At 42.5% G+C, this 21,635-nt stretch overlaps 1 protein-coding gene across 3 annotated transcripts in view; it reads left to right on the plus strand.

The window, feature by feature from the left end:
* Window positions 1-21,635, plus strand: part of LOC126481640 (synaptotagmin-5) — a 398,029-nt gene that overhangs the window by 331,146 nt on the left and 45,248 nt on the right. For all 3 annotated transcript variants that reach the window (XM_050105539.1, XM_050105541.1, XM_050105540.1), the window contains one exon: window positions 8,892-9,012. In XM_050105539.1, the coding sequence (XP_049961496.1) occupies window positions 8,892-9,012 (121 nt within the window). The remainder of the gene's footprint in view (window positions 1-8,891; window positions 9,013-21,635) is intronic.

The following is a 21,635-nucleotide window of genomic DNA, read 5'->3' on the forward strand; positions in this document are numbered from 1 at the left end:
GCTGCTAGCTATGTAAATGATATCTCTTCAAGGTCCACCTACTTTGTGCGTAAAAGAATGCAATGGAGTGATATTTAAGTGTCAAAAAGGTTTCCTGCGAATCAAGTATTAAAGTTAAGGCATTTCGAGAACAGAAGACTTTTGGGAGACAAATGAGGTGTCATAAAGCAGATCTTTTAAGACCTAGCTGTTCCGCACAGAGAAAGTTGCAGTGTTGTATTTAGCTGTCAAAATGACTTCCTTCAAACCAAGGACTTAATTCAGTACAATTCGAGAACAAAAGATGTTATGAAAGAAAACCAGGTGTCAAAAAGATCACACTCTCTGAACAAAACGTAAAAACAACACTTTATTTTGTTTTTGAAAAAAAATCAGACATTTTGTGAAATGATTTGTCTACAAGTAAGAAACAAAATAAATTAGACAAGCATTTGATGCGTCTTTCGAATGATGCTCGAAACCAACATTTGTCCACCTTTCGAATGATGCTCGTAATATGTACAGCAAATGAGGACCCGATTGAGAATTTGAAGTTCAGTGCTTAACTTAAAATCAAAGAATTTTAAAGAGTACTTTGGGGTATTTATCCGGTAGACTATGTAGGCCGTTCATTGTGCTGTTGTGCGGCCTTGACATGCCCTAAGGTGCGAAAAGGTTCCACCGATGCCTCACTCTCAAAAATTTAAAGAATCCTAAAAATGTCAGGGGAATGTGCATTCTCAACCGGCACTTCATTTGCTGTGCACGACTTCGAGCATCATTCAAAGGAACGTCCTATGTTTCTCTAATCCATTTTATTTCTTACTTTTAGGGAAATCATTTCACATAACGCACGACCATTTTTTATTATTTATTCTTGGAACTGAATATGAATGACCATAATGCTCCAAACGTTCTCAAATGAGGAGAGATCCGGCGACCTTGCTGGCCGAGGTATGGTTTGACAAACACGAAAACAACCAATATAAACTCTCGCTGTGTGTATGGGGGCATTGTTGTTGTTGTTGTTGTGATCTTCTGTCCAGAGTCGGGTTTGATGCAGCTCTCCATGCTACTCTATCCTGTGCAAGCTTCTTCGTCTCCCAGTACCTACTGCAGCCTACATCCTTCTGAATCTGCTTAGTGTATTCATCTCTTGGTTTCCCTCTACGATTTTTACCCTCCACTCTGCCTTCCATTGCTAAATTGGTGATCCCTCGATGTCTCAGAACATGTCCTACCAACCGATCCCTTCTTCTAGTCAAGTTGTGCCACAACCTCCTCTTCTTCCCAATTCTATTCAATACCTCCTCATTAGTTATGTGATCTACCCATCTAATCTTCAGCATTCTTCTGTAGCACCACATTTCGAACGCTTCTATTCTCTTCTTGTCTAAACTATTTATAGTCCACGTTTCACTTCCATACATGGCTACACTCCATACAAATACTTTCAGAAACGACTTCCTGACATTTATATCTATACTCGATGTTAACAAATTTTTCTTCTTCAGAAACGCTTTCCTTGCCATTGTCAGTCTACATTTTATATCCTCTCTACTTCGACCATCATCAGTTATTTTGCTCCCCAAATAGCAAAACTCCTTTACTACTTCAAGTGTCTCATTTCCTAATCTAATTCCCGCATCATCACCCGATTTAAATCGACTACATTCCATTATCCTCGTTTTGCTTTCGTTGATGTTCATCTTATATCCTCCTTTCAAGACACTGTCCATTCCGTTCAGCTGCTCTTCCAGGTCCTTTGCTGTCTCTGACAGAATTACAATGTCATCGGCGAACCTCAAAGTTTTTATTTCTGCTCCATGGATTTTAATCCCTACTCCGAATTTTTCTTTTGTTTCCTTCACTGCTTCCTCAATATACAGATTGAATAACATCGGGGATAGGCTACAACCCTGTCTCACTCCCTTCCCAACCACTGCTTCCCTTTCATGCCCCTCGACTCTTATAACTGCCATCTGGTTTCTGTAGAAATTGTAAATAGCCTTTCGCTCCCTGTATTTTACCCCTGCCTCCGCTGCCTTTGACGCCTTCACCGTTTTCCTGGCAAGATACTCTTTCATGGACCGGAAGGTCTGTACGTCACCTTTAAGCGCTGCTATCTGTCGACACACACATGTCTGCTGCAACGTTAACGTACACAATTGACGTGCCTCTGCGTACGGACACTGTTGGACTCGGCTAATTGAGGTAATCTTCAGAAAAGTGGAAATCTCAAGAAGCCATCACTGAAATTCAATAGTCAGGTATTTTCTATATTGAACGTAAACAACTACGGAAGAAGTACGTAAGAGGTGCAGAGGGACTGCACAGAAAATACTGGTCCTACGAGAATTATAGAGCTACCAGAGCAGAGGAGACACGAGAAAATCCAGAGTTCTGTATTATTGATCGGAAATGAACCGTCACAGGCATCTACGACTGATGACAAGGGAACTGTTAAAGAAAAAGGGGGGGGGGGGGGTGGAGGGGGGTTATGAATTCCACTTTTCCCTGATGCAAGTACAGGCGGCCAATCCCGCGTGACGGGTTTCCGAGGGCATCACGAAACCAACTGAAGTGCGCTCGTCTCCCTTCGTGTATCGCCGCGCAGGAGGCTTCCTTAGCTTTTTTAGTATAAATAACGTTAACATCAGAGAGACAGTTCTGACGTTGTGGTTGATAATGAAAGCAATGCTGAAGAAAAATCATGACACGTTCATGGCATTTGTCTACGTGGAAAAAGCGTTGGACAACGTCAAATGGTGTAAGAAGTTCGAAATCCTTAGAAAAATAGGGGTAAACTATGGAGAAAAAGAGGTAATATACAATATGTACAGGAACCAAGAGGGTACAATACGAGTGGAAGACCACGAACGAAATTTACGGATTAAAAAGGGTGTAAAACAGGAATGTAGTCTTTCCCCCCTACTGTTCAATTCATACGTCAAATAAGTAATGACGGAAATAAGACGAAGGTTCACGAATGGGATTAAAATTCAAGGTGAAAGGTGTCAATGCTAAAATTCGCTGATGATATTGCGGAAAGAGCAGTCTAATGAGTACAGAATATGAATTGAGAGCAAATCGAAGGAAGGTGAAAGTAATGAGAAATAACAGAAAGTGAGAACAGCGAGAAACTTAACATCATAATTGGTGATCACGCAGTAGACAAAGTTAAGGAATTCTTCTACCTAGCCCATGACGGAAGGAGCAAGAGAAGTCTACTACTATCAAACATAGGAAGAAATTTCTGAGAATGTACGTTTGAAGCACAGCATTGTATGGTAGTGAGACATGGACCGTGGAAAAACTGAAACAGAAGATAATAGTAGCTTTTGAGATTCCGTGCTACAGAAAAATGTTGAAAATTCGTTGGACTGATAAGTAATGAGGAGGTTCTCCATAGAATCGGCGAGGAAAGGAATATATGGAAAACACTGACAAGAAGAAAGGACAGGATGATAAGCCATCTGTTAAAACATCAGGGAATAACTTCTATGGTACAGAGAAGATAAAAGAAGATAGAGATTGTGATACATGCGACAAGTCAACAAATGATTGGGGACTTAAGTTGCAAGTGCTGCTCCGAGCGAAAATGTTAGCTCAAAAGAGGAATTTGTGGCAGGTCGCATCAAACCAGTCAGAGGACTTATGACTCAAAAAAAGTTAACGGTTGTCCCCTCCACTTTGTTTGAGTGGGGCGGGGCGGATAGTTATTACTTATCCTTTACCGTAATGCGAACCCCTGCTTAAATGCCTTTGCTCAGCATTCCCAAGCCTACAAGATAACTGGTTTATGACTCCGAGTTATGAGTTCGTACACTTGGAAGCTAGCCACCACGTGCTTACAGCAGGCCTGATACCATACAGCAACCTCGACATGACCAACAGAGGCCCATAATTAAGGTAACAGGGGTAACAGCTGTTTTTAGCTAAGGTAACAGCTGGCTCTAGCGCCTTCAGGCAGGTTACTCCCTGACCAACAAAAGGAGCATTTGCGTTTCTGCTGTTAGCTCATTGGTATAAGTTCGCCTCTCGGTTTCCCAAACATTAATACTGGAGGATGTAGTCGTAGATCAATGCAATTGGAGCCAGTTGAACCACTTTCTTTATTAAAAATAAAAAAAGGAGAGAGGGAGAGAGCAGAATTTGCTTGGTCAAGGTTGCGATGGGACTGATGAAAGGTGAATGCATTGGAAGGATTGGCTAGTGGGAGAAGAATAAAAGGAAGGAGGAGATACGAGAAAGTGGATGACATTAAGAGAGGTGAAAGCTAAATGTAAATGAAGGAAGCGGCAGAAGACAGAAGGGCATGAAAAGCACTGTGTGAAGACCTGTCTTGGAGCAAAACATGTAATAGAAAATAGTATTTCATGTAATTCACCAAACACCGTAACAAATTCGAATAACACAAACTAAAATTATTTTCTACTGCGGCTAAAACGTAATTTCTGTTCAAAACTATATTCTATGAACATTTAGACTGTTTCTTCGTCTAAGCGTCTGAACACCCAATCACTCGCTAAAATTCAGCGAAGTCGATGGTATTCACGCTAATCTTTTTTATTTAAACAATATACAATAACTAACCAATTTAAATATGCTGAATAATTATTTGACTTCGAGGATTTCTGTCAACTAGTCCTGTCAGTGAGTGCTTGCTTAGCAGATTTTTTTATTATTAAATAACATGTTCGTGAGCATGCCTTACCTTGCACGAAACCTGACACATTTGACCTATCCACTGCTTCTGGTTTTAAACGTTACTCTGAGCTTCGCATACCTTTACTGTCTACCTTAACGAATACTGTCCATGGTGACACGGGTTACCTTCAAAACAATGGACTGCAGACTGTAACTTATTAATTCCTTTTCCCCAGCCCTGCCACCCCCCCCCCCCCCCCTCCTCTCTCTCTCTCTCTCTCTCTCTCTCTCTCTCTATATATATATATATATATATATATATATATATATATATATATATCTCTGTTTGTGTGGGTGTGGGTGTGGGTGTGGGAGAGAGAGAGAGGGGGGGGGGGGGGCGACCGCGCCCGCGTGTCGCACTCGAGGTTGAGTGAGATTGCGCGCCCGTGAGTGGATGTGTGTAGATGTATATAAATGGTGAGGTTCTTAAATGTTAAAAGTCATTACATATCAAAAGCGAAACGACTCTTGTCACCTCGTAGAATCTGGTGTACTGTCGGTGGTCCAGTTTCAGGAAACAACTGATGAATACGGCGAATTACGACGTCGAAATATCGTTTTGGGAAGACGTGGACCACCGATTCTACGAGGTGACAGCGAATCACCGGGAAAGTTTGAGCAATGAAGCTACCTTTGATTACAAAAGTATATTGGACAAACGACGCTAGAAACGCGTAAGCGCTTCCCTTCTGGATAGAACGAGTGAACCGCAAATCACGAAGACAACATTCCCTACCTGTGTCTAACGCGCAGTAACTGGAGCGCTGCAGATTTTATCTCCTGGGAAGTCTATCTGCTCTGTCACACTCACGCTTTTGAGAACGTCTTAAAAGTTCTGACAGCCACAGGCCAACACACTTAGAACCCAGATGTGACATTAAACTTCAAGAAGGGAACTTTTCTTTATAGCTAAAATGTTCCGCATGAAGAGCTGTCAGCTCAAGAGTAATCCAAACAAAACTTGTAATGTAAGGCGCTGCTCTGAAGTGAGTTTACTATCTCCTTCGAGCCCACCACGCCGCACTCAGCTCGCTCGATTCACAAATGCTTCTCTGTCCTAAGAACGACATATAAATTAGCATTCATCACGAAAAACGGCGGGCTTTGCTGTTAATGGTATACGATGGTAGGTACTCCTTAATGGCAATTCCCGATTCCAGGAAATTAAAAAAACAGTTCTATCCGGTGTAGGAACCATTTTACTTCGACAATACTTTCTGCATCATTTTATTATTATGCAGATGGTCAATAAAATGTAGCATCGTGAATGAAGCACAAAATATGTGCCAGATATGCCTAATGAAGCAAATTGACTAGTAAAATTTATTTCTTAATTTCCTCATTTTGGTTTTAACCCTAGAGCGGCCGCGTCACTTTTTGTAACATCAGCAGTCGCATTGTTTTCCTATCAACAGACATCGCGTTCTTTAGGAAAACTACTGCTTTAATATGCATGGTATTGAAAAATATTAATTTATCGTATCATATTCGGATTATTTATTAGATGTGTATTGTTAATGTTATTATGTACAAACAAATTTTACCGATCTTTTTCATCCAGCTCATCCACAGTGTTACATGCACACTGTTCACAGACAACGGAAGAATGCTTTTCGCACGCGGACATCTTACACTGACAACAGCGAACTGTAGTTACAACGTTATTTTTTTCTGCCTCTCGTAATTCAGCGGCCTTTTTGTTTACGGGATCTTCGTATTTATAAGGCGCCAAAAATATTTTGAAGTTATTTGGAAGCGCGTGAATGTGGAGTCTTGCAACTAAGTGGCATTTCATAACTTGCAGAAACAGCTGTTTCAAAACATCGTCCTTGTTTTTCTTGGGTTTTCTGCATCAGACTGAAACAATATTTGGACTTGATACCAGCGATATTTAGTAAAGCAAGCCATACGGCCACTGTCCGACTTTTAGTTACACGAGCCACAAGACTATTTGCTGCACGTCTGTTCGGCTATGTCACACCCTCCCTTTGTCATGGTTTAGTCCATGATAATATATAGTTTATTGGTTCCTTCATCAACTGTACCTTCAGTGACCATGGTACTAAACAGAACAACACTTTTTTTGGGCACATAGGAAATTGGTTTTTTTCGGCTCCCACTGGAGTGATGTGGAACTGTGCTGCGCCGACGCCGTTGGACCTCACTTGGAGTACATTTACTAACATTGTTTCAGTGAGAAGCGTCATTCCAAAAAAACTGAAAACCGCATATTTCTTCGTGGCGGCTTTCTAATACAGAAAAAAATTGGGAAATGCAATTAAAAAGGTTAATACTTCAGTGGATAAATAAGTTATAAACAAGTATATGAGAGTCAGTCCAATGAAAACCGAACACCCGCCACAACGAGACAATGGAGTAGTTCGATTCGAAAGTAATCACCACAAGCGTTAAGACATTTATCGCACTAGGGGGAGAAACGATCAATTCTAGTTTCGTAGAACACGGTCGGCCGCTGAAGGATCCACAGCCATACTTCGTCTTGCACTTCGTCGTCCGAGTGAAACGGATATCCCCACAAGTCTTTTTTCAGGTCATCAAAGATATGAAAATCGCACTGGGAACTATCTGGGCTGTACGGAGCTGTACGGAGGATGTTGTAGTGTTTCCTGAAGCGTAGCCTTTGTCCGATTGGCAATGTGGGAGCGTGCGTTATAGTGCAACAGTTTTCACTTAATGGCGCATCGTAACTTCTACAAAGTGTCTTCACAGCGTTGCACATTGTTTGTGGTTCCACGCTCGAGGAAGTCGACGAGCAGAGGGCTCCTGCAGTCGAGGGAGGAGGTCATCATGATCTTACAGAAACTTGTGTGAACAGCTTTGAATTTCTTTTCCGGGGGAGATGTGGGATGTTTCCACTGGTGGTTCTGCCGTTTGCCCTCAGGCTCGAAACGGTGACATCACGTAAGGTCGTGATGACCTTCGTCTTCGACTGCAGGGGACCTCATCTCGTTGAGTTCCTCGAGCGTGGAACCACAATCAATGCGCAGCGCTATGATGACACTTTTCAGAAACTGCGACGCGCTGTGAAGTCAAAACGCCAAGAAATCCTGTTGGACAATAACGCCCGTTGGCACACTGCCAATCGGACGAAGGCTAGGCTTCAGCAATTTGGTTTAGGAAATTCTGCAACATAACTACGTACAGTCCGGACCTTTCCGCCATGTGATTTTCACATTTTTGGCGGCCTGACGAAAGATATGAGTGGACATCAGTTTAAGTCGGAAGAGGAAGTGCAATAGTGATTGGGGTTATGGATACCTCAACGTCAACCGTGATCCATGAAACAGAAATTGTCGACTCGTCTCCCAGTGAGATAAATGTGTTCACATGTGTGGTGACTAGAATGGAACCACTGCACTTTCCTGCTGTGGCGGATGTTCGATTTTCATTTGGCTGTCCCTTGTAGTACAGCAGATCACCACTTTTCGATATCTTCAATTGCTTATGATACATTAGGGCTGTGTGGGTTACGCGGAACATCCTACACAGGTCCGCAAACGTCCACAAACCTTCATGGTGAAAACTGTATAGATGGTAACGGCCCTAAAATGTTTCCCATGTTGGCATAGGGCAATTATGATAGGAAATAAATATTTAGTTTCTTACTGAGGGCAAAAAAGTTACTCTTTACGACAGCAACTTAAGTTTCCGTCTCAATGTGTGCAGTGCAAGGGCACATTATAGTACCGGCCGCGGTGGCCTCGCGGTTCTAGGCGCGCAGTCCGGAACCGTGCGACTGCTGCGGTCGCAGGTTCGAATCCTGCCTCGGGCATGGATGTGTGTGTTGTCCTTAGGTTAGTTAGGTTTAAGTAGTTCTAAGTTCTAGGGGACTGATGACCACAGCAGTTGAGTCCCATAGTGCTCAGAGCCATTTGAACCAGCCACATTATAGTTTGCCACATACTCTCAAATACAACATTGTCTGTTTTGTAAGGAGGCAAGCACTTAGAATCCTACCAAGCAATTCCTCTGCAGTTTCCACTGGTGTTGCACCCATCAGAGACTCCTTTCATTCTTGTAAGGTCTCTGGAATTGAGACGCAGTGTGTTGGCTAGAGGAGCGCTACATAGGCTTTTCATCCATCCTGTTACACTTTTAACGAATATATTCCTGCTTTCTAAATATATGTGTAATTTTGTTTCTTACGCCTTGTCAGCTCTGGCTTTGTGTTATTGGTGCAGGCGCACGACCTTCAGGCGAGGGACTTCAGCGGCACCGCCGACCCGTACGCCAAGATCCGCCTGCTGCCCGACAGGGGGAACGTCTGGCAGACGCGCATCCACAAGAAGACGCTCAACCCAGGTGCGGCGTTCAGCGTCTGCCTCCTGCTACATTCATTAACAAGGCACACACCTTGCACATCCTATTGTCATTCCTGTGGCTCCTCGGGACGTAATCTGTGTACTGCAACTGTCTGCCTGTAGTGTTATCTATGTGAAAGTGTGGGAACGTTTTCTAAATGTTTGCGAATCCTGTCACTGTGGCAGAACGTAGGTACCAGTCCATTATTCACGTAGGCAGATGTGGGAAACAGCCTAAAAACCACATCCAAGTTGACCGCACACTAGCTGTTAGTCCGCCAGGCGATATAGATCCGAGGCTGCCTGTCCGAATTCCGGAAGCGGCGTACTAACACTTGCGGCTACCCCCCTTCTTTTTTTTTTCGTCGTCCTACTTTCGAGCTCTTCCTTCGTCGTTTTTTCGTCAGTGGTTCTGTGCAAATGTCGCATTACATTATCAAATCATACCGATGAGAACTTCAGTTTTTTTAGTATAAAGGATGTCCATCCTCTGAACGAACGCGCTGAGCTTATCCGGGCGGACAGCTCAAAATACGAATAACGTCAGCGAGTAGTCCAAGTCGCCGGAAGTTTCTTATTGTCCCATTCTTGAAATAGGCTGGAAAAATGTCAGCTTATATGCACGCCCATTCGCGAGCAGATTGAATAATTGTCTACTGTGTTCCCACGGCTCTACCACAAGCTGTAAACAGGGGGTTGACGGCTGTAAATTCAGATGCGAAAGCTAGTCCCTACAATTAGAAAGCCTGCCGTTAAAAATGCAACATCAGGGAAATTTTACTTAATGTGAGTATACATCACAGTAGGAAAAATACATGATCAAATTTACAGGTGATTTAGAGGTATAGAGTGTGCAAAATTTCGCACACAGAGCAGTCACGTCTGACAGAGACAACGGCCCTAACTCATCTACATCTACATCTACATCTATACTCCGCGAGCCACCTTACGGTGTGTGGCGGAGGGTACTTATTGTACCACTATCTGATCCCCCCTTCCCTGTTCCATTCACGAATTGTGCGTGGGAAGAACGACTGCTTGTAAGTCTCCGTATTTGCTCTAATTTCTCGGATCTTTTCGTTGTGATCATTACGCGAGATATATGTGGGCGGTAGTAATATGTTGCCCATCTCTTCCCGGAATGTGCTCTCTCGTAATTTCGATAATAAACCTCTCCGTATTGCGTAACGCCTTTCTTGAAATGTCCGCCACTGGAGCTTGTTCAGCATCTCCGTAACGCTCTCGCGCTGACTAAATGTCCCCATGACGAATCGCGCTGCTTTTCGCTGGATCATGTCTATCTCTTCTATTAATCCAACCTGGTAAGGGTCCCATACTGATGAGCAATACTCAAGAATCGGACGAACAAGCGTTTTGTAAGCTACTTCTTTCGTCGATGAGTCACATTTTCTTAGAATTCTTCCTATGAATCTCAACCTGGCGCCTGCTTTTCCCACTATTTGTTTTATGTGATCATTCCACTTCAGATCGCTCCGGATAGTAACTCCTAAGTATTTTACGGTCGTTACCGCTTCCAATGATTTACCACCTATGGCATAATCGTACTGGAATGGATTTCTGCTTCAGCTGGGCATCAGTAACACTGAGCTTGCATGACATAATTATAGGTGCGTCACTCAATGCTACGAGAGCTCTACGCCAGAGTTAATCAATTATAATGGCTGGTGTGTGCTGGAACGCCAGTTCGTCGGAGTCCCATGCAACTACAGTAACAGTCAAAGATGACAAAACAGAAGTACGAGGATCATTTCAAAAGTTCTTGTCACTATAAGACAGAATTGAAGAAAATAATTTATTTTACAAAATACCTTTATAGGTCTTCAGTATAATCTCTATTCTTGCTTATGACAGATTCCCACCGTTTTGGCAACTTCTGTATTCCGGGTAGGGTACCTTCATTGTTGAGCTGTCTGATTGCTCGAATCACTTCATTGTAAGCTTCATCAATTGTATCAAAACGTTTTCCACGAAGTTGTTCCTTCAATTTTGGAAACAAAACAAAGTCTGGTGGATTTATGTCAGCAATTACATTGGGTGCGGAAGTAATTCCCATCCATGTTTGTCGAGCGTGTCACTCACTGGTAGAGCAATATGTAGTCTTGCATTATCGTGCTAAATAAAGCCACCAGCCGTAAGCATGTCATGCGTTCTTTGACGAATTTCCGGGCCAAAATTTTTTTCAGAAACAGCTTTAGAGTGTGTCTGTTACAAGCGTCCCCTGGGCACTCTATTTGCAGCTTTCACTTCATTCATGTCATACGCAGAGATCATTATCAGGTCCACCTTTGATTGTTCGCAGTGGAATTTTTACGAGCCTAGAGAGTCGCGACATTTCCATTGTGACGACTCAAACTTCAGTTCTGGCTCAAAATCACTTATCCAGGTTACATCAAGTGCAACAGTCTTTCTAAGAAACTTTTCTCCACCCGTTCGATAGCATTGTAGCAATTCTTCTGCGATTCTTTTGCGATCTGCTTCCTGCTTTTCGCACAAATCATGCGGAACTCGTGTGGCAGCACTTTTTCTCATTTTTAACATTCCAGACGATATTCTGTAAACTGAAGTGACAGACATTCAGGGCTCATATGCCTTTTTCCTTGCATATTTTTCGTCTATCTTCTCTCGAAATGTCATTAACAATAACCTGAGAGGTGTAATCTGTTGCAGTTGATGGCCTGCCACTTCTTTCCTTGTCCTCAGCGCTTACCCGATCTTCACGGAAACGAGCAGACCACGCTGTTACTGTGCTACGGTCAACTACTACCACACTATTCCCGTACACTTCTCTCAAAGCGTTATACATTCTTGTTGGATTCTTTCCACATATGGATTCGATTTCGATGTATGAACGCTGATCACTGTATGTAATCGTACCTGACTCGGTTTCAGCTTCTATTTTAAAACTGATTTCCTCACGACATAACACACGAACGAGCGTGAAGACATATACAACCGCTTCCACTACAAAATATAGAAGTTTGAATTCCACAGAGAGGAATACAGTGACGTGCGATAGAAGAATGCTGTGTGAAGAGGCGTGGCACTGCACTTTGGCACACTTAAGACCGAATAACATGTCTTACATTTCCTCGACAAAGCGAGGTGCCGCAGTGGTTAGCGCACACGACTCACATTCGGGAGGACTACGGTTCAAATCCGCGTTCGGACTTTCGTGATTTAGGTTTCCGGTGATTCCCTAAATCGCTTCAGGCAAATGCCGTGATGGTTCCTTTGAAAGGACACGGCCGATTTCTTTCCCCATCCTTCCCCAATCCGATGGGACCGATGACCTCGCTGTTCGGCCCCTTCTGTCTAAACCAACCAACCAACATTTCCTCGAACATGCATGGTTTGTATATCATACTCTTCAGAAGGATGTACGCTATAAAACCCGCCCGGTTGGCCGTGCGGTCTAACGCACGGCTTTCCGGGCGGGAAGGAGTGCCTGGTCCCCGGCGCGAATCCGCCCGGCGGATTTGTGTCGAGGTCCGGTGAGCCGGCCAGTCTGTGGACGGTTTTTAGGCGGTTTTCCATATGCCTCGGCAAATGCGGGCTGGTTCCCCTTACTCCGTCTCAGCTACACTATGTCGGCGATTGCTGCGCAAGTAAGTTCTCGACGTACGCGTACACCACCATTACGCTACCACGCAAACGTAGGGGTTACTACACTCGTCTGGTGTGAGACGTTCCCTGGGGGCTCCACCGGGGGCCTAACCGCACAATAACCCTGGGTTCGGTGTGGGGCGGCGGAGGTGTGAAGTGGACTGCGGTAGTCGTCGTGAAGTTGCGGACCACTGCGGCTGCGGCGGGGACGGACCCTCTCCGTCGTTTCTAGGTCCCCGGTTAACATAACATAACGCTATAAAAATGAACATTTTTGAAAAATCGATTTTTTAATTTTTGACGTCTTATCTCAAACGCTCGAGTGTGTGTCTGAGGGAGGGGGGGGGGGGGGGGGGCACTATCAAGTTTTTGCCCCGGTTCGGAAATATCGTAGATCCGGGGCTGGGTTGCACACAGGTTTGACTGCTGCAGTATTGGAATGTGCGGGCAACCTCATTCGAGGTGGTCGATGTTTGCCCAATGAAGGATGCACTCCGCGGGAAGCAGTACGCGGATGATGGGGAGGCTATTGATGCAACAAGACGTTGGCTCTGACGTCGACCAGCAGAATGGTGCCATGTGGGCATACAGGCCCCCCACTAAGGTGACGTCAGGCAGTCGCTCTGACCGGAGACAATGTTGAAAAATAGGGTTATGTAACCAAAAGAGTGGGGAAAAACTGGGTGGATTGGAATCCTGAATAAAACCAACCTGCTCACAGAAAAAATGCGTTGCATTACTTTATTGAGCGCCTCCTTGCACATCAAGCAACGGCATGAGTTGTTAGGTTGAAATTATATCCAAATGTGACACGGTGGGTGAAAACAAACTGCAGCGATTAAACACAACACGACATCCACATACAGCAGCGAATACTCTCCCAGTGATGCCACTCTGAACGAAAATATTGTCACCGGCACAAGGACCTCTTCCCAAAAAGAAATTGTCAGCGTTTTACCTTAGAATGGAGCAGGAACTTGATTCATTACCAAACGAGTGACTGTAAGATCTCCTAAGCACTATTGCCAATTAAGTAAAAGCAAATGTAAACTACCAAATTGAAAATACCGCTATCACAATTTACGAAATTTACATGCACTTGACCTGAAATAACCATTAGTAATCACAGGAAAAAGCACAACAGGTCATTTACTGACTTTGCACTACTGGAAAAAAGCGAGGTGGCGCGATGGTAACACATTGGAACAACATTCGGGAGGACGCCTGTCAGACCTCATTTCGGCCATTCACATTCAAGTGTTCCCTAATCGCTTAAGGCAAATGCCAGGATGATTCCTATGGAAAGGACACGACCGATCATGTTCCCCAACCCTCCATAATCCGAGTTTGTGTTCCGCCCCTAATGATCTAGTTGACGACGGAAGTTAAATTTTTACTTTCCCTTTCGGGAGTGTTGAAGTATCAGAGACCCCAAACCTTAGCAACTCCTATGATCACGCAGCTGTTAAATTCAAGCATTCTGCGCTGTCTTAACATTCTAGCAACGGAAACGTGCTTATTACATTCTGACACGCTGGCAGATTGACCTAATAGCGGCCACTATAGACCGCGTATATTTTGGAAAAATACTGCGTAGAGTGGCACACGTTTCAGTATCAACATAATAAAAAGTAAAAACACAGAAGTAATATACACAAACACTGTATAATTATTTACATCGTCAGCAGAATGTAAAGATACCATGATACTGTAGTAGTACAAAAATCTATAACAAGTGTACATAAAAAGAAAAAATAAGTCATGACAAGAATAATAATCACAAGAGGTTGTGGTGCTTTGTATCAAAAATGGTTCATGTTTCGTCACTTCTGTTTTTTAAAATAATTTTAACTAGTGAAATAAGGATGGATTTTAATTTTGATTTCGAGTGAATAAAGTAGTGCACGTACAATTGATTCTGAAACGATATCCAACCACAGAACTAATTTCCTCATCAGAAATAACTTCGCATTAATAAAAACAGAAGATCTGGCAATGTAAGATACGTGACGTCAGCAACAACAATGACGACTCTTAGCACCAATGTTCAGCGGGCGCGCAGGCGCACAGAGTGCGCCACTCCTTAAAAAATCTCTATGAAATATAATACACTGGTACCACTGTGTTCTCTCTCGTTTATTCCTTCATTGTTGTCTTGACTTCTGCTGTGAACAATCGTTTCTGTCTGTGATTGTTACAAGTGGAGGTATTTCATATTTCTTCCGCCTGTGCGTGGTTGGCGCACAGATACCAGTAAGTATTTTTTTTTTCGGTTTATGTGCTATACAAAACCTTAACGTTACAATGCTTAATTGTTTACATATTTTGTAATTATTTTTGCTTTTGTAGGACTAAAAGATGCCTTAATGACGCCGAGATTGAGTGACTACTCAATGAGGATACAGATTTTCTGGTATCAAATTTCGAGTTTGATTATTGTAAAGATGAGGACGAAGAAGAAGAAGTGATCACACAGAGTGACCATGATTCAACAAGTGAGCAAGAATGTGCCTCTGAAGCAAAAGGAAGTGATATCGAATCTGTTTCAAATGATAAGTATTCTATTGGAAGGGACAAAACGTGTAAGTGGAAGAAAAAATCTTGCAGGGCAGCCGCAACAAAGACAAAAAGTAAGAACATTGTCAAGATACTCCCCGGACCTAAAGCCATAGCCAGGGACGTCAAGGATGATATAAGTGCATTCACTAAAATAATCAGCATTTACATGATCGATGAGGTTGTCAAATGAACCAACATGTATATTCAACATAAAAAGACTTGTGTAAAATATGTGAAAGAAAACGATACCAAAGACTAGACGAGAGATGAAATAATGTCGTTGTTAGGATTGTTATACATCTTAGGAGCGAAGAATGCTAACCATACAAATGTGAATGAACTTTGGACGACTAATGGATCAGGCATGCTGATACTTAGAGCTGTGATGAGCTCCAAGCGTTTTCTGTTCCTATTACGATATCTCAGATTTGATGATAAAACAACACGACAAGCGAGATAAGAAACAGACAAGTTAGCCGCTATTAGAACAATTCTTGACGAGTTTATTGGAAACTGCAAAAACAGTCACAACGTGAGCGAATTCGTAACCGTGGATGAAAAGTTACAAGCATTTAGAGGACGCTGTAACTTCATTCAGTATATTCCAAATAAACCAGCGAAATATGGAATAAAGATGTTTGCTCTCTGTGATGCGAAAACTTTTTACTCCAGTAACTTGGAGATATATTGTGGCAAGCAATCTCAAGACCCATTTGCTGTTTCAAACTCTCCTTCAGATGTGGTCAGCAGACTTACCAGTCATACTGAAGGAAGCAATAGGAATGTGACTATGGATAATTGGTGCCGGCCGCTGTGACCGAGCGGTTCTAGGCGCTTCCGTCTGGAACCGCGCGACCACTACGGTCGCAGGTTCGAATCCTGCCTCGGGCATGGATGTTTGTAATGTCCTTAGTTTGGTTAGGTTTAAGTAGTTCTAAGTTCTAGGGTACTGATGACCTCAGATGTTAGAAGTCCCATTGTGCCCAGAGCCATTTGAACCATTTTGATAATTGGTATACCAGCTACGCACTAGCACTCTCCTTACTGACCAGGAAACTCACATGCATTGGAACAATGAGGAAAAATAACCGTGAGATTCCGCCAGAACTCCTGCCAAAGAAAGATAGAATACAAAATCAGTCTTTATTTTCGTACCAAAAAAATATTACTTTGGTGTCCTACGTACCCAAAAAGAATAAAGTCGTGATTCTCCTACGTACGATGCATGATACTGGAGCTATCAGTAAAGAAACTAACAAGCCTGAAATCATTATGGACTATAATGCCACAAAAGGAGGAGTTGACACTGTTGATCAAGAGTGTGCCTCCTATCCTGTAGTAAGAATTACGAGAAGATGGCCTTTGGCCATATTTTTTGAGCTGATGGACATTGCAGGTATCAATGTCCAAATAATCTACCATGCAAACTCTAAGCATCCTAAAATCCCAAGAAGAATATTCTTGAAAGGCTTGTAATATATACCCTAATGAAACCACATCTGCAACAGAGAGCTAAGTTTCCATCTCTACCATCCGACATTTCACCTTTCCTTCGAAATTACAAAGAAGCGAAGTAGCAAAAGTAGGAGAGTCTTCTTCAAAGAAGCGTGGACGATGTGTAAACTGCGGACGTGCAAAAAACATAAAATCTACGATCAAGTTGATTCTTGCCGCAATTTCGTCTGCAAACGGCATGTGCCTATCAGATACACATGTGAAATCTGTAAACACATCGACTCAGAAAAGATGTTACAAAGAAATGTGTGTGCATTGTTCACTTTGACAATAATGTAAAGTTTTATAGTTGATTATTACGATAAAGAAATAAAATTGCACTGTCTCTATGTGATATTTAGTGCTTGACACGTAAGACATGGAATACGATCTTCTGCTAACCCAAATATACGTGTTCTGTTTTTCGTCATTCATAAAGCCATGTAAACATCAATAAAAGTACAAACAAGACGTAAGAAAGAGAAAAAAGCGCCCGCTCGCATATTGAATGGAAGCGCACTCGCTCGAGGGTTAAACAAAACATTTATTCATCAAACTGATGTCCAGAAACGTGTGAACTGAACATTCGAAAACTCTTACCTGTACTAAATGGTGTATCGTTCTCCCACGTTTGCGATTCTGAAACAGTGCTGCTACAACTGTATAATTATTTGTAACTGCAGCTGCAGTAATTGGCACCTTGAAGCGACAATGTTTGTTTTTGACGTAACAGTATACAAATTAACAAAGGGTATTTACAACTTCCTTAATAATGAAAGTAGCTGCAAGCGTCGATAACGAATGAAAATACTTCGCGCTGGATGTGTAATGTTTACCGCTCTCAATGGAGTGCTTGCACTTCAAGTTCACTGTATATTCATCGTAGTTCTGAGTGCCGAGTGTACTGTTACAAACGCGGTTCTGTCTCATTATGCCTTAAAACAGCGTCGAGAGCCGCTAGTTCAAATCCACATTGATAATCAGTCTGTTGGTCATTTCCGGGAATTCATTGTTTCGATTCTAGTTACTACATATCGATACATGAATCGTTCCTATTCCCTCACGGACTATTTAAATGTTTATGGCTCATATTTTTCACTTCAGGCACAGACTACTTAAGCGAAAGTAAATTATTTTCAAGGAAGAGAAAAACGTATTAGGAGGTGCGACATCGTGAATTGAAGTAACCATCCAAGGAAAGTTTATTTTAATGCTCTTCGATCCCAGTGTTTGACTGCAGACATACATCAGTTTATTATCGATTTCGGTCTTTAGTGGCCACCTTAAGATTTGTTTTGTGAATGAAAAATATTAATGCAAATAAATGAGCAATATAAACTACACATGTTGACATTTTACCAGACAATGCTGTTACACATGCGCAAATATCGAACATGGGCTAGATAAACATACCTGAATATCAAAAGGTAAGATAGTTCATGAAATAAAAACAATTAGGCTAACATAGCAACGTTAATTTCAGTCAAATGTGGAAAACATCCAGTATGGCCAGAAATGATAATAATAAAAAAAAATATGACATCCAGCGTGTTAAGACTTCATACACAAACTACCGACTGATGGGACTGTCAACCAGCGCCGACAACGATTTTAGTTTTATCTTAGATTCTATCAGAATTTTCCCTAAAATACCCTACAAAATCTTTAAAATCTCTAAATTTAGGGCATTTAATTATAATAAAGTACAACACATTGTTTCACTTTTCAATAACATAAAATATCTGTAATACAATATTCAGAACTTCTATAGATTTACAAGATCAGAAGCTTTCAGCTACTACTTTTACACCTTTCGTGGCATTTAACGTGACGCTATCGGACTCTAAAACTGAGCAGTTGTTTTCTAGGATTACCATTTGTGTTTGAAGTTACTCGTTAAGGGTTCCGTTGTTAAGTTTATTTGCCTTATCTGTTTTTACATTTTTGAGAACACCGAATAATGTTCCTGCCTCAGCATTTGAAAGTGGAACTGCTAGTAAAAATTTAATGACCATTTCGAGATTTTCGTAAGTAAAATGGTCACGATGATCTTTCAACCTTATTGCCTTATACCAATAAATTTAAGCTCCCAATTTTCTTTCTATTTCTTCTTGACCTTCAACGCCAAAATGCTTGGCGCCGATAAGAGCTTGATTATCCCATTCATCGTCTGCTTTTTGCATGTTGCTTTTTGTCACCAAAAAATTGAAATTGCAAAACACGTCTTCCACAGACTGTCTCCAGTTTTCGTGCTACTTGTGGATACCCTGTTACGCAGCCATTATAATCAATCGACTTTTCATGCGATTACTGTAAGTATAATACGACTAAATTCCGATGTCGCCCTTAACAACTGTAACAGAACAGCTAATGTAGTAACTTAACGTTAGACGGATTGCACACAATAACGGTTTGAGAGAATACCTTTTAATATATCTGTGGGGGCCATAAAGCAATACGTAAAGTGGCGCCTATCATAAATAATAAGGTTACCATCTCAAGATCGACTTTTCACTAAATTTCCCTAAATTCCTGTTAAAATAAAACAGCCCTGAACCACACAAAATACAATACGTTTCGTCCTAAAAAGTGGTGAAATCCCTAAAAGTGGAAACACCGCTTCAACATCATACTGCGGTGCAATCACAACAGCAGAACACCAGCGCACTTAGCAACTGCATGCACAGCTTGCATCACCAAATTTAAAAAAAATATAGCAACAGTTATGAATAGTGTTCTAATTCCGGTAGGTACAAAATAAATTGCGGCGACTATGATCAATACTACAATAGGTAGAAAGCCACCTATTTAGCATACCGTTTCAGGGGAACATATGCAGTAAGAGAATAATACTACCATCGGGATGCATTTGGCAAAGCCCACCAACTGCGTTTATGACATCGAGAGCAATTTCCGTACTCTGCATGTTGCACCGAAGGATCGTTTGTTCAGATTATTCGAGGAATTAAAGGTTAATAACAGCAGGAAGACAGTACCTAAAAAATTATCAGTGAACAGAGTGAATTTGTTCGTAACGCACATTTTTCCTCTAAATGGTAATAAGCTAAAACTGTTCGATTTCCTTATCTGATTACTCTCCACAAGTACAGGACGCTCACTTTCACATTTTTTGGGTCTTGAGGGACGTGATAGACCCTCTAACGTACACATGTGGCTTCGCAAGTTAAACATAGTCGTTATTAATTATCCTCTTCTCATAGAGGGCAGTACTATTTGCTGTTTTACACAATTATATCCTCTTTGCTGACAATTTTTATATACTAGGCAGTTATTTTATGCAAAATGGTGCCTATATGTTGTCACTCGTACTCTAAAATGTTCGTTATACTACAACTTGATTTTTCTCTTTTATTAATATGCTATATTTTTTGCCAACTGATGTTTCTACAACATTTTATTACCCCATCTAGCCATTTTAATTATTGGTTGCTATTCCTGACAATACACATGCCACACATTCTTGTTTTTCGTAGCTATCATAACTATTATTGATATTTGTCCTGTAAGCTTTGTGTGCAGTTAACGACACCCGTCGAATGCCACCAACTGCGCTTGTGTTCTGGCTTAGTGATTGCACAGCAACACGATGTCGCCAAAGGCGTTGCCTCGTTGAATACACTGGTTCTCTTCAGATCAGCGAAATCAAGCACTGGTGGATGGTGCCAGTCCTTGAATGCATAACCGCCGTATATGTCAAGTGCTGTTGCCCGTTTTCCTGTACCCCTTGATAACGATCAGTACCAGACAGAGGTTGAAAGGGACCTCATTGTGGGTCTCCATTTGGCCAGCTGCTCAAACGGTGCAATGTCCAGATTTGAGGGCTTTCGGATGTGACAGTGGCCCGATGTTGAGCTGCATGGGAACATGAGGGTGGGCATGTATTAAACCGAGGACCTAGAAACGACGGAGAGGCTTCGTCCCGCCGTAGCCCTCAGTGGTTCACAAACCCACCACTGGCCAGAGCAGTCCACCCACCCCGCCGCCCCACACCGAACCTAGGGTTATTGTGCGCAGTGGACCCCCCCCCCCCCCACCTCCCGCGAACGTCTCATACCAGACGAGTGTAACCCCAAATGTTTCTGTGGTAGAATAATTATGGTGTACGCGTACGTGGAAATGGTGTTTGCGCAGCAATCGCCGACATTGAGTAACTGAGGCAGAATGAGGGGAACCAACCCGCATTCGCCGAGATAGATGGAAAAAACCATCCACAGACTGGCCAGCACACGAGAGTAGGCATATTCGTCATTATGTTCTGGCCTCCACAAGGGAGGATCGCCGTAACGAGCACTGAGCACATCATAAGTGACCCTTGCACATCTGTGCCTGCCATCCGAGAACAAATAATAGATTCCCTGCAACTTTCTGTGTCATCCCACATCATTGGCCGGAGACTGGCAGGTGCCACACTAGGATATTACTGTCCAATGCTTAGGCAGCCGTTAACTCGCAAAACAAAAGGGTTGCATTTGGAGTGGTGCCGTGAAAGGGAAGCGTGGACTGTTGATGAATGACGTTGCGTAGTGTTTAGCAAAGAGCCGCATTTCTGCACTATTCTAGATGATCATCGTCAATTTCACTTTTCATGCCAATCTGACGTTTGTTGCTTTCATTGTATTGCTGTTTTTGTTGTCACGGCGACGGGAACGGTCGCAGGGGAGAAGTGACGGAAAGCACGGCAGGACAGAGTGGCCCTCGAACAACAACACAATAGGAGAGGACAGACGCGACCAACGAAGGACAGAACGAACAACAAGAAGCCTGAAACAACGGAGTCACAAGAAAACCTAACAACCACTTCCACTCGTACACAGAACAAGAAAATAAATAAGCTGTCTAAGACGAGGCGATGTGTCCAGAGACGTACGCAGGGTTAGACTGGCTAGCTGAGCTTTTTTTTTCCTTTATTGATTTTCAATTCCCCCC

Source organism: Schistocerca serialis, chromosome 5 (genome assembly GCF_023864345.2).
Source record: "Schistocerca serialis cubense isolate TAMUIC-IGC-003099 chromosome 5, iqSchSeri2.2, whole genome shotgun sequence".
Lineage (NCBI taxonomy): Eukaryota > Metazoa > Arthropoda > Insecta > Orthoptera > Acrididae > Schistocerca > Schistocerca serialis.